General features: G+C 35.0%; 1 protein-coding gene across 5 annotated transcripts in view; it reads right to left on the minus strand.

Annotated features, from left to right (window-relative positions):
• RBFOX1 (RNA binding fox-1 homolog 1) overlaps positions 1-14196 on the minus strand; it is a 270326-nt gene that overhangs the window by 88723 nt on the left and 167407 nt on the right. For all 5 annotated transcript variants that reach the window (XM_075515196.1, XM_075515194.1, XM_075515198.1 and 2 more), the window contains exons 3-6: positions 12736-12879; positions 9861-9914; positions 4204-4296; positions 2481-2541 (exon numbers count right to left, since the gene is read on the minus strand). In XM_075515196.1, the coding sequence (XP_075371311.1) occupies positions 2481-2541; positions 4204-4296; positions 9861-9914; positions 12736-12879 (352 nt within the window). The remainder of the gene's footprint in view (positions 1-2480; positions 2542-4203; positions 4297-9860; positions 9915-12735; positions 12880-14196) is intronic.

The following is a 14196-nucleotide window of genomic DNA, read 5'->3' on the forward strand; positions in this document are numbered from 1 at the left end:
CTTTTGCAATCATATTTACAACATGAGCCCTGTTATCAAACAACCAGCAGTATTCAGGAATGAAAGACAAAATAGAGTGTATCTTAATTTTAAACGACAATAAATATTAGTGCCTGATGTTTTCATATAATACAACACGTACCCCAACTATGTTTGGAATACCTGCCAATAACATGTCAGTCACCACACACTCCTTGAAAAATAAAGCCCCACATTAAAAAAGAAGTGGTTCTGAAGGGATAGGCATGCACAAACAAAAAGTTTCTGGCTATCTGCGTCAGAAGCATCTTGCAAACATTAATATACTTGTAGAAGAACACAGAAAAACTAGCCTTACATTTTATTTAGAAGAGGAGACCTTTACTTTAGACAACAATCATCTTTAATAATCAGCTATAGCACTGGTTAATTCCTGACAAAATGATAAAGAACTAGAAGCATACAGTGTCTGGATGACTGATAATAGAAGCACTGATTAAACGAAATGAAGCACCTTGCACGTCTACACTTCATTCCTTGTCACTTGTAATGATTATGCAAGAGCCATGTGATTCGCCTTGTGTGTTTACTTCAGGGGATCTCGGACATTGAAAGAAAGTAAAAAAAATCCAAAGGTATGAACTACAACCAGAGTTTGCCTTGGTAGATACCCATCAAAAGGTGTGCAAAAGAGCATCCTGCACGCAACACCTTGGATGGATGGATTCACAAACATAAATGCTAATTTTTATCCACTAAACAGGATGTTTCATACTTTTGGTTCGACCTAGTCCAGATGGAACAGGATGGAAAATGACAGACACAAAACACTTCAAGTCAGAAACACTTAACAGCAGATTTTCATCGTTCTGGTTTAGGATATTAATAAATGATAATGTAGGACCTAAGTAATCCTGCAGTGCAGGACACAGAGGTGAACCTCTGCTAAAGCCAGATTCCTAAAAATCTCACATCTCTATTTCCAGCATTCCCTTGCTTCAGCACTGGATGTGCTGATATGTAACGTGTTATTTGCTAATTAACAGTTTTGTAGCCTTCGGATAATATGAATACGAAATATACATCATCATTTATAACAAAACTACTTTTATCCTTTTACCATTACAATATAGCAGACAAAGTTCATAGTATCATATGCGTATTATTAATTTAGCTCCTTATTGCAACAAAATCTTGTTATGTGATCCAGACAAACTTTGTGTCTCTTTCACTAGCTTCACTGAGATGTTTTAAAGCCAGTAAAAATGAAGGAGATTTTCCCATCTGCATCATTTGCAAAGTTCCACATTTACATACAAAATGAGGAAGAACAGTTTCTGAGAAAGCATGAGGAGTTTCAGCCTCTCCTTCTCCAGATCATTTTAACTAGCTCAATTATCACATGTCAAATGAAAACGATCATATATTTTATTTTTACTGTGGTAGGAAAAAAATATGACTCTTCCATTAAAAAATAAAGCCACTGCTTGCCCTGGGTTTTAGTGAAACCTCACTAATGAGACATCAGATATAGAAAATAAGATCCACTACATTGCAAAATGGAAGAGTCTAATCTACCTGTGGAAACTTTTACTGATGTATGTGCAGATTTCATCTGCTTTCTACTGGATGGGAAAAACTAAATTAAATTGAAAAGCAAATAATTGTAACTACACGGTCTAGTAAAACTGGAAAATGTAATTGCAATTAACTTCAATTGATGTAGTATTGTTTGACGTTGTTAAGTTAGGAACTTGTTAGAATTTTCTGAACTAGCAAATGCAAGCAACGCAAGCACATGATCAAACACTGCCAAAGTAAACATTTTTAAAATGTATTGCTTCCAAACCCCTCAAATATCTATGGATTATTTTTCTGTCATTAATGTACTACATTATACCAACTTAGGCCAGTATTAGAATGAATTTTTTTAGATAGTTTGGAATTTAGATTTTTCCAGGGGAAAAAAAGCTGGAAGCAGCACCCAATTACAGTTTGCCCTTTACTTCTAACAAATTGTGGAAGAAAGACACAGAAAATTATCTTTGACTAGATGCGTGTCTTGGTACTAAAACGTATCTCATGCCTGACAGAGACATTCTTCTCACTGGTGTCCCTACCTCCATCATCCAAGCAAAATGGAATCCTCCGATTAGTTCATTCATCGCAACATTAACACTGCACAAAGCTAGAAAAGAACAACGCCTTCCTATCAGGTATATTTGCCTATACAAAAGCCCCTGTGGTTAAACACTCAGATTCCAATCAGGCAGAATGATGCACGCTACGCCCACGTGGCCGAATTAGCTGTGAATTACACAGACGGAATGTATGCCCGGCCATATTGTGGTTTAGGTCGCTGGACAAAGCCTGAGCCCAAGGAGATGCAGGAGATGCGGCTATGACACTTCACGAGTAGATGAGTCCACCCATTCCGCGGAAGAGTGAGGTTTCACATGCACTGACATTAAAAAAAAAGCACTGAGATCTCATGCACTTACCATTCGTGTAAGGGTTGACGGTCTTTTTATTTGTCATTACACGTGCTGTTGCATTATTTACCTAAGCACATAGAACACTGGATTAGAAAGGGTTACAGGGAGGGTCCATGTTACTATTAATGCATGCATTATTACTGCTATTAGTCATGTAAAAATAAAATGCAATTTAATTTATAGAAGGCAACAGGTGCATAACAAAATCATACTATTTATAATTACATTTACTTTCATAACCATTTTAACTTACAAATCATTTCAATAAAGCAACATCATATCATTTAAACTTTAATAAAAAGACATTAAAAGCAAATTAAAAGGTACTGCATAATTTAAGACTTAAGAGCATGCTTGTATTCCATGATAACACTGATACAATAAATACTCAAAACAGAAAAAAAGATTATATGAAGGAACATGCAGTGGAGTAGAAGGGAAAGAGACAAGGTACAAGGAAACAAAGAAAATGTCAAAAAAAGGGACAAACGAATTTTAGCAGTGTGCAACATAACCCTTTAGAAGAGAAGTACCATTGGAAAAGCAACATCTAGCATTCAACACTTGGAACAAGAGCCTTTTTCATTGCAAGAATTAACAAAATCATTCAAGCTTTAAAATCACAGCTAACAAAAGGATAAAAAGAGGGTGCATTATTTAACACAATATGGAGTTAACAATCTGAGTAAGATGTGCACGAAGTCATATCCTCAATCCAATCAGTGCCTCCCAGGCTTGCTTAAAACGTACACTCAATTACAGGCGTACCAATATAGAAAAAAATGTAGCATCAAGAAAACTTAATACAACAAGTCAAAAAAATTCACGTGGTATATCAGCGCTAAATACGTGAAACGGCAGATGGACTTCTCCACTTACCATTCAGCACCATCGCCAGCATGGGTATGTATACAGTTACCATGGTTACTGAGAGTTTGGTGAGGGCCCTAAGCGCTACCGTCGAAGGGGGAAAATGAAAAGGCAAAATATGCAACATCTTACTCAAAAGACGACAGCATTTTCAATTGGTATTTTTTTTATTCTAACAAATACGACTGAGGCAGTATTGAAGGGGATCCAGTGGCACTAAAACGCATTCGTGTTGGTTTTTTAATAGACGTGAATGGCTCGGGCCATCCAGACAAAGTAGCCTGATGGTTTCATTAAAAATTAAACGTTAAAATTGGTCGCTCTCTAGTCTGGCGTCGTTTCTTTTTCTTGCGCAACTTTTGGATGCTTCTTTCCCAATCTGAATTTTGTGAAAGCCACTGTGGATCCCACATCAACCCTGCAGAAAAAAAAAAACCAAAACAAAACAAAAAAAAACCCAACCTTTTGTTTGTTTTTGTTTTGTCTGTCACACTTTTTTTTTTGTTGTTCTCAATTTTTTTTTCTTTTTTTTGTTGGCTGGTTTTTGGAATCTACTGCACCCATTGATTTACAAAACATCCAAAATAATAACTTCAAAATATTAAAGCTTTCATTGTTTTCAATTCTGTCATCCACCTTTCAGCAATAATGATAATAATAATAATAATTACAAAAGAAATAATAATAAAAAACCCAAGTAAGGCCAGATTCTCTCTCTTTATATATAAATATATATATAAACAATGGGAAGGGGAAAGGGGAGCACACAGAAGACACCAATGATGCATCTGAAACAACAAATGAGAGTGAAGCAGACATTTATAAAAAAGATGAAAAGGAAAATATTTTGAACATGCACCTCGATTTTACGGCCCTCTACCACGGTGCCGTGTAATTTCTCCCTCGCCCTGTCCGCATCAGCACTATTTTCGAAAGTTACGAAACCAAATCCCTGCATGCAGGAGGGAGAAGGGGGGAAAACAACATGCACATTATTATTTCAGTCAACGACCACTTGTTTGCTTATGTTCTCTCTCTTTAATTTAATATTTTCTTGTCCTTGCTTCATTTCTGTAACATGCAAATTAGAAAAATTATAATTGTATTGAGATGTGCAATAAATAAGCGACAAATGTGAACAAATTTTTTCTGTCATCAGTTAGATAATACCCTCTGAGAAATTCAAAGAATGATACCAAAAATACCTTTCTACATGTCACTACACAGGAAAATAAATCTAACAATAAGAAAATGAAAGTAAAATAAATTACAGTGTCTTCACACAGAAAAAAATGAACTAATGAGAAAAGAAAATGAACCACATTTTAATGACATGCAGATATCTCAACGAAATAAAAAACATGTGCACAAAATTCAACACTGAATGTCAATATACTCTAAAACATTGCCTACTTAATCATGCTGTTGTGATCATAAGAAACATTGTTCCCATGCAACACTAGGGTAACTTAAACTTTTGTCAAACTATACAGCCTTTACTTATTTTTTTATAAAAGAAAAAAAGAAAAGAAAACCACCAACAAAACAAAAGTACTTTTGGAACAAAGTATAAACTTTCTTGTATTAACAGATCAAATAAAATCACATGATGTGAATAGAAAAAGAAACTCTGATAAAGGAATAAAAATGCAAACGTTTTGAATAAGTTTAACTCGTTCATTTACTATTTCTGTATCTTTCCACATATAGAACATGCAACTGGTAAAACTCCAGCCCATGTTAGTGGGACAGGAGAATACTCGAAAATATGAAATTCTGCCTATGACAAATGCTTTGCTTTACAGTTGTAGGCTAAACAAACATTTCCAATCCTACTAAAATTCTTTTTATTGTGCTAAGTTAAATTAAACACTGTTTACAATGGTAAATATTTTGGAAAAAATCAGACATCGAAAAACATTTTAGAAACATACACCAACCCTTTGAAGTAATTCTTACGTTACCACTACAATGCCTTTGCATGCTTTCCCAAAGTCATCCGAACAACTAAGCTCCTATATCCTTGGTGTTTCATAACAAGAAACATTTGCAAGTTACACCTGACCACTTTATAAAGAATAGGCACTGCTGCACGTATTTGAGGTCTTACTCCAACCTGTTTCTTTACTGTTACTTTAGCGTGAACTATGGAGTTAAAGCTTTCCTCTGTCCCGTTCCTCAGCAATAAGCCCTGCATCATGTCTCCTCATTCTCCGGTCCATGCGCTAGCCTTTGGGGTCAGTATTCACCCACTTACTCTCTGCAGTTCTACCTATTACGTACATAGTGACCGATTAAAAAAAAAAAAAAGGCAAAACAAAAAAGAAGGGGAAAAAAAAGGAAGTGAAGATATTTATACATTTACTTATACATTTTATACAAAGAAGAATGGATATGAACTACAAAAGGAATTAATCAACAAAAAGAGTTAAGAAACTACCAGGATCATTATGCAAGTTATTTGGGTTATTTTACCTACTCAAAGAACACATTTCTTTATGCCAGCTCATAACATAGAAAGCGACATGTCTATACAGTAGGAGTTTATGTTCCATTCTCTTCAAAGTAGCTTAAACACAGTCTGCTGCCCTTTTCTCTTTTAAAGGCACACTGAAGCCTGAGCTCAGACGTAGCAGCAGTTCCACCCCCAGCTGAAGCCATTCTCAGAACACCTGCTTCCACGCATTTTCTCCACTCTACCCTCCACAATTTTAGCACAAAGCCACGACCTTGCTTGTCACAAGACACTGAGGATGTAACTCTCTTTTCCCCAAAGCGCCAGGAGTGTTCGAGAGAAAGTAAATCCCCCTCCTCAGTATTGATCCCTATGTTTTAGATGCCTGCATAGGCTTTTCTTATACCTAAACTCATCCTCAACTTTAAACTTTTATTTCTTCTTCAACTGCTCCCTCCCATCCTGTAAGAGATGTGTAAAAAAACCCTCATAATTTAAGATGCCATTAAGAAAATTTCACAGCAGAAAACGTCACTGAAACTATTGATCCAACGAGCCCAGCTCCATGCAATGGCATAAATTCCCTCAATTCTGTTTGTTCCCCCCTCTCCCCCTGCTGAACAACTGCCCCTTCTCAGAGTTGCAAACATTCCGTGGGAGTTGTTTAGTCAAAATTTTGAATCAGTCTTCTTAGCTCACAGCACTACCAGTTAATTTTTTTTTCAAACAACTGAAGGGAAAGATAAAAACCTAATTATATTAAAAAATTAGAAAAAGATATAAAGTGGGGCCACAAGCCAAGATAAGACAGGAGCTTCAAAGATTCTGAAAAGAATACTCATTGTCATTTTTTAATTTTTTATGTTGTACTTATTCTCATAATTAACACTATTTAAATTAAGCTCTTATTATTTAAGCAAATCTTTAGTTTTACCTAGCTGACACAGAAACACAATCATAGAACACAGATTCATTCATCACACATTCAAAAATCTACACAAACACGTTAACATTAATTTTATATGCAGCTGATTGAACAGCTACTTTAGCTTAGCATACTATGTATTTTATTTACTGGTAATGTAAATTTCTGCATTTTATTTTTAAAGTCTGTCAAATGATTTAGTAGCCAAGTTAGTACGTGAGAAGGTTCTGTTTTAATTTGGGAGATGCTTTGGAGCTCTTCTTACTTGAAGAAATATATGTTAATATAATATATACCAGATATATAGTAGTGCATATACACACAAACAGATTTACAAAAGTATATATGTAGTATGTAGGTGCATAGAGCATGAATTTAAACTGTAAAAAAATGGTACTTGTTGACGTTCCTGTTGTTTGCAGCCTTGCAGTTGTGACCAAGACAAAAGCCACTCACAGCTCCATGGAGAGCTTCAGTGTTAAACCAGCAGAGTAGCGTTAAAACATGCACAGTAATGGAAGCTATATTTCAAATTGTCCTTCCACGATGAGTGGTAAACGCAGAGAAAGGTAAGTTACCAGCAGTTTTTAACGTTACTTTAATCAACAGCTTCAGGAACTGGCAAAGGTAAGCCTCATTTATTTAACACAGGTTGTAAGAAAGATCTACACCAAAACAATACTGAAATTCTTGCAATTCTTATAAAAAGAAGAGTTTCAAATGTCATCAGTGTTGCCACACAATTCTAGCAAAGTTATCTGAATTATTATTATGCCCCCAACCAAACAGAAATTTGTAGTATGAAACTTGTATTGTTTTCGGGTTTCTTTTAGGGAGAGACTCCCTTCTGCAAAATTATTTTATACTTTATGGTGGTGCTGCAGCATTATGTTTTTTGAATCTGCAATTCCATTTTTCTTAATTATTATGGTAGGAAAATGAGCTTACTTCTGATGTTTTTGCAAGAATCTTTTAAAACATTAATTATTGGAATAAAAAGAAATAAACAAAAACAGAAACAAAAAAAATTTCTAGCAATTCTTTTATGCCAAACTGTAGCTAGCAATAAATTTGAATTTTGATCCTGTAAACTTTTTTACCTGTATTCAGTTTGAGACCACTTAGTAGGCCTTTCAGTTTCAGTGGGATTTTATGAAAACATAGATAAGCACTGCCAGGAACGGGACTTTAATCTGGTGCATCTTAAATCCTACAGAATGGACGTGAAATGATCAGATTAAAAAAAAAAAAAAAAAAAAAAGTTCCTCTTATTCCTAATCCTGTTTTTTAACTTTTTATTTAATTGAGAGAATCTAAAGGTACTTCTGCAAATCAAAATACTATGTAGCTATACCTGAAATAACTCTAAACAAGATGAGAAGCAGCATACATAAGCAATGAGGTGCATGGCAGAACTGCTCTAAGTATCTTCAGCAGCTTACTCAAAGCCAGCTTGGATGCACCAACAGAGCGCTGGGTAGCGTAGAAGTATGTCATAAGAATAGGTCTTTGAGTCTCTAACACAAAGTGTGTAACTGAGGTATTGACATTACAAGCCTACCTAGAAAAACCTCTTCCTTGTGAAATCCTTTCTAGGAGCTTGTTTTTACCACAAGGCACTGGGATATTTTCCCTACTGCAAGATCACTATTAAAAAACCCTCAATTCAGAAATACCTCCTCACCCCACCCCCCAAATATCTTAAAAAAGCCTTATACTTATGCAGTCTGACGCAGACGTGGTGGTTAAAAGTCCTACATATGTAAGATTTAATAGCTAAACAAATGTGTAAACCACCACCACCATGGCATGTGTACTCAGTTCAACTCCATCTTCAACAGAACCAGTCAAAGATGGCAAAGTGTGGGATGTCTTTTGAAATTTATAATACTATCCAGTAGAAGCAGGTTCTGGACAATCAACATCTTTTGCAAACACTATTGAACAGCCATAATTTAATGATAATAAATTTCAGCCAGAGTAGGAGATTCTAAGCCACCACATTCCATACATTTTGGGTGTTTCCTGAAAAAACAGTAGATGTTCCAATTGGGTTTGGGCTAGCAGGCAAGGGCACTACTTAATGAATGTCAGAAAAATGTTGGAATATAAACCAGGAAATTTCAGCTATTCTATTTAAAAAAAGAAGGCGATGGCTTTAAATTTAGAATACAAATACAAACACATTAAGGGAAAAATTAACAGAATCAAAATAGATCTGATTTAAGAGAGATTTATGATATATCTGATTTGTAAAAAAATGACTGATTACAAGTATGCCTATAATAGGAAAAGAATTCCATCGCTAATAATAAATCATATATAAGAGTTACAGGAAGACTGAAGCATTGGTGGATAAACATTCTAGTGTGTCTGACATGGGAGGCAAAGGAAAAAGATACCATGCATATGGCATATACAGAAACCCTTATAATGCAGCCGATATCATAGGTGAAGTATACTGGGCTACAGCTTTGCAGCAGCTAACGATGCTAACGCAGTCATAGCCATTCTTATCTTGCTTTATATTTCTTAAGTATTGAATAAACTGAAGTATGCATTTAAGGCAAAGTAATTTTCAGAAAAAATTAAATGTTTGCAATACAATAAGAACTCTTTTAATCAAATAAATGTTAAAATAGATTGTTTTCAAAGGGTTGGTGTACTGAAGCTTTAACTAAAGAGGAAAACATCTGCACTTAGATAATCTAGAACAATCACATATTTTCTCAGCTAATTACTAAAGAGGATAGTTATTAGGTATCATTATCATCTTTCATTTCAATAGGGGAAAAAATACCTGTACTAATACAAACCTGCCTACAAATATCTGTAAGTATGGACTCATCTTGTAAAATAAACAAGATAATTACCATTGAAGAATAAAGACAGCAGAAATCAACGTTCCCATAAAACAGATGACAGTTTGGAGTAGCTAAAATTACCCCCTTTAAAAGATATAAAATGAGTCCAATGATTTTCATGCTGCTTAGGAAACTGAATGACAGCTCAGAAGATGTTTTCACTAACATGGAATTTCAGATGTTATTTTTTACAGCAGTGCAGTTGTTTCCTTTTACTCATAAAAATATTTTAAACAAATTAAAAAATTCCATGGGTGAATTCAACTGCTTACCTTTGAGCCTCGCTCATTAAAAATAATTTCAACATCTAAGATTTTACCAAATTGCTGCAAAGAAATAGAAAAGTTACATGAAAATAAGATAACTTCAACACTTCTATCACATACAGTACAAATGTTTGTTTCAGAAAATGGTGCACCACATAAAAAAGTTAAAGACTATAAAATCAAAGATAGTCAAGCGTAAAAAAAGCCACATTGAAGAGGCACCAGATCAATATTACAACTAAATCGTATGTATCATTACACTTGTCACTATCATTCCACATATGCATTTATGAACTTTAAGTTCAGTGAAACCACCTGACAAAGAGGAAATCATCATTAAACTGTGATCACAGTGAAGTGAAAGTCCCAAATTTCCTTCTTGGATTTTGTCTTTGTACATAGTAGGTTACTTCCTTGTGATCCATCCAGTCCAGCTGCCATCACCATTTTTTTCATATGCAATATACTACTGGTTAATTTGCTTGGAGTGCAATAAACATCACTAACAAGACAGGATTAACAGCTGCAGGAACACTGTCACCCTCTGGTCATCCTTCCCTCTGAAGAACCTTTGTTTCAGAAGACTTTTTGCAGCTGCTTTCCAGGACAGGTAAAGGAGTTTGGTTACTTCTGCTTTACAGGAATAAGATTAAACAAGCTGGGAGTTTTGTCACTGGCCTCAAGGAGTGAGGATTTCTCTCCACCCTTGCTGAAAAGGGATAACCATTACTTCCTCAGCAATTCTTGTCTTACGAGAGTATAATTTGGAAAACTAGAACGGATACTTACTTGTTGGGGATTTTTCCCTGCTCGGAATTGCACTTTTATTGTGATATTAGTAGTAACTGTTATTACTATTGACCTTACAAGAGCACTCACAATCATCTAGGCATTGTTCACACACACAAAACTTGACCACAGGTGCTATCCCAAAGAAAAAGGCTCCATTGGACTTGCCTTAGTAAGAGAGTAAATGTTTGACTCGGGCAGTGTTTAGTTAGAACACTTTCTGGTGTGACACATTTTGTGATATGACACTGTAATGTATCAGTGGGTCATTTCTGTTATTTCATATGTCATTAACATGCAGAATGGATCAGTGTTAACACTGATAAGTGACACAATATATTAAATAAAAAGGCAGAAATTAGAGGCGGGCAAATGAAGAGTAATCTAACAATAGTCCAAGGAACTGCAAAAATGAGCCTGTACCTCAGTATTTTAATATATAATAAACAATTACAGGCCAGAAAGGACAGTATTCCTTCTCTAGCTTATTAAAGTTGGTTATGAAAATCAACCATCATTTGTTATCCCTTGGCTTATTTTATGTTCTTGCATGCACCATCTAATTAATGTTTTAACTGCAACTTTAGCCTAAAAGCAGACATTGACTTAATGTTTAAACAATCCTCCTCTGCTGTATTTATGTCCATGTAAAAAGATCATCTGCTATGTGTATAATGTGGTCATGATGCAGTGTGTTACCATATTTCATATCAGATATTTCAACTCACACTTGCAGAAATTTCATTCTTCTATCAAATCAGAAGCTAAAAGTTTACTGTTACCAAGTCATTCTAAAGCTGGAAAACTCTAGCCATTCTCCGGTGTTAGTCTTTTGAGACCTAAGACTTAGAAATATTGAAACGAAATGTAGTTTTTATTCACTTATAAATTACTACAATCCCTCAAAAAAAAAAAAATCTTTTCATTTAATGTACTTTCAAATAAAATCCATCTATTTTAAGTGGTTTGTTTAATTTAAATAAATTTGCATATTTCTCCCTAGAGTGTTAATTATTATGCCTTCTGCTATTTTGCTGATGTGCTGTAAGCTGCATTTAGGGGACGTTACTTGTAGCAAGTCAGATACGGCAAAACAGTCACTCTCATTTCTCAATACTATACCAGGATTCTTTTTCCAGCGACTGTTCCCTTCACTTCATACAAATAAATACTGAAAAACAGAATGTCTTAATTCACATACAAAGACATTAGAAGAACTTAAAAATCTGAACTGAACATGAAAGATGGAGAGAAGTATAGTGCCATGAAGTACTTGATGCTGCACTGTATAACAAACTGTAACGCAGAAGAGAGTTAAATTTTAGTGAGTCAGAAATAAGAAAGCAAGAGGAACACAAATACTTAAGAGTACTAATTGGGAAAAGGAAAAGCTGGGTTCTGATAGCTGTTCAAGTACTATTTCTAGATTTTAGTGACATTTCAAAATAAACCTGAGTTCTTGGAGCAGGCAGAAGAAACCAGGTCTAACCTCTCATGGTTATGAGCCTACAATTGATGGCATGTATGAGATGTGTGAAACACAGCCAATGCACATGAAGGTATCTCATGGCCTGGGCAAAAGCAAAAATTGAGAGACTTATAGAAGCTTACAGACCTACAATACCTGTCGGGACGGGTGAGGATTCCTACTCCTGGACTTCCTGCTTAAATTCAGCCCATGTCTTACTTCTATAGATTTGGGTCCCTTGCTCATGAGGTCAAGCATTGACTACTTTACATCATGCTCTCCAAAATCAATAAATATAGGCATATAAATCCAGATGTGTACAGCAGGAATATATATGCATTCAATATTTAGGCCAATGTAGGTAGCTTTCTTTGAATGTAATACAAAACAGCACAAAACACAGAATACACTCATCTGTATCACATACAGCAGAATCAGTAGAATTTCTTTTCCCAGTTGTGACTGGCAAATCAGATGTTTGGTTATAAACAAATGAAAAGAGAATCTTTACTGAAAATGGTTAAATAGCCTAAATCAGAGATACTGCTCTCACGGTTGCCTATAATCTGAAATACCTATTGCAATGCAAATATAAAAAAGCATAAATAAAGTATGAGTACTTACACCAAACATTTGTCTAAGATCTGGATCCCGGAATCTGAATGGTATATTTGAGACGTGAAGCCGTTTTGGCTGTGATTTGTTTTCTGTGTTTTCAGAAGGTTGTGTCTGTTGCTGGCCATCGGTCTGTGCTGCATCATCTGTCTGCTAAAAGGGTAAAGCAAAATAAAGTAAAGCACACTGTAAGTATTTCTGCCATTTTAATATAAAGTGGTGGCCTTAAATTCTCAAAAAAAAAAAAAGACTAAAAAGGAGTTAAATCTGCTCAGACAAAGGTACTGAAGAATACCAGAGGTTGAAATACATGAAAGTCAAATCCATTTCTGTATCGGTCTCAACAGTATACATTTTCAGTGATATTTTTAACATGTATTTGCAATAAACTGGAGAATAGGAAGGAGATTATTATTTGTTGATTTTCTTAGCTATTTTTAAATAATGAATAAATATGTCTCCCTATATCATAAGACTGCTGAAACCCCTTTAACCTCATTGGTGTTTGCCAATGGAAGAAACTAACTGAATCTCCATGTCCAAATAACAGCCTACTTGCAGAAGCAAGCAATACACTTTCAAATAAGATTAGTACTTTCATTCAGAGGCCACTGGGACTTCTACGCAGGAGGTAGGTAACACATCACATCCTAGTTGCCATTTCATAAGCAGTGCTAATGGGCACTAGAGGGTCATTTTGTCTAGATAAATGGTCACCATTATGGAAAAGGCCTTGAGTTGTGAAAGGGAACAGAAGTATAATCAGTGGTGAAGGTTGCCTGACATAAAAGTGAGACCTGGAAACAAAGTTTTACAGATTTTCTTTCTCACCAAAATAAGATCCTATCATGGTACTTTTTACCGGGATACTGTTCCCTAGTTTTAAAATGCTATTTTATAATTGAAGGACATTGCTGTGTATTACAATTTAACGAACAAACAGAATTATAAACCCCTAAAGAGATTAGGAAAAAACATAATGTCCTTCATCCAAAAAGTAAAACTAATCAATGCTGGTCTATCAGTATATTATAGAAATTTCTGGGCTGTGTTCTTTAATGATATCATACAGTGCCTAATTAATCACTGCGTGTACAGCACACGTTCACTAGACAAAGATTTTGCATAGGTATGTAAAAACAGCATAGTTATTTTCTTTCGCACTGGTAGAGGGGATTTGGAAAAAAAGAAGGGGAAAGAAAATAGTTGAATGAAACTACAAGGATCATCTTACAACTGTTACTCTATTTTCTCTGTCCTTCCTCTTCCTTCTGAGCATATTCATCTTCCAAGTATTCATTTTTCTCTTTTGTTCTAATGTTACAGTTCAGCTTGTCTTTCTGACTTTTTTCATTAAAAAAAAAAAAAAAGAAGAAATCTTCCATTTCCTGCTAGTATTAAATTTCTTTTAGGAGACAACAGTTTTAAGCAAAATAAAAATGGTTAAATAAAATAAACCTTACCACACAG

The sequence above is a fragment of the Mycteria americana genome, chromosome 12 (assembly GCF_035582795.1).
Source record: "Mycteria americana isolate JAX WOST 10 ecotype Jacksonville Zoo and Gardens chromosome 12, USCA_MyAme_1.0, whole genome shotgun sequence".
In the NCBI taxonomy this organism is placed as follows: domain Eukaryota; kingdom Metazoa; phylum Chordata; class Aves; order Ciconiiformes; family Ciconiidae; genus Mycteria; species Mycteria americana.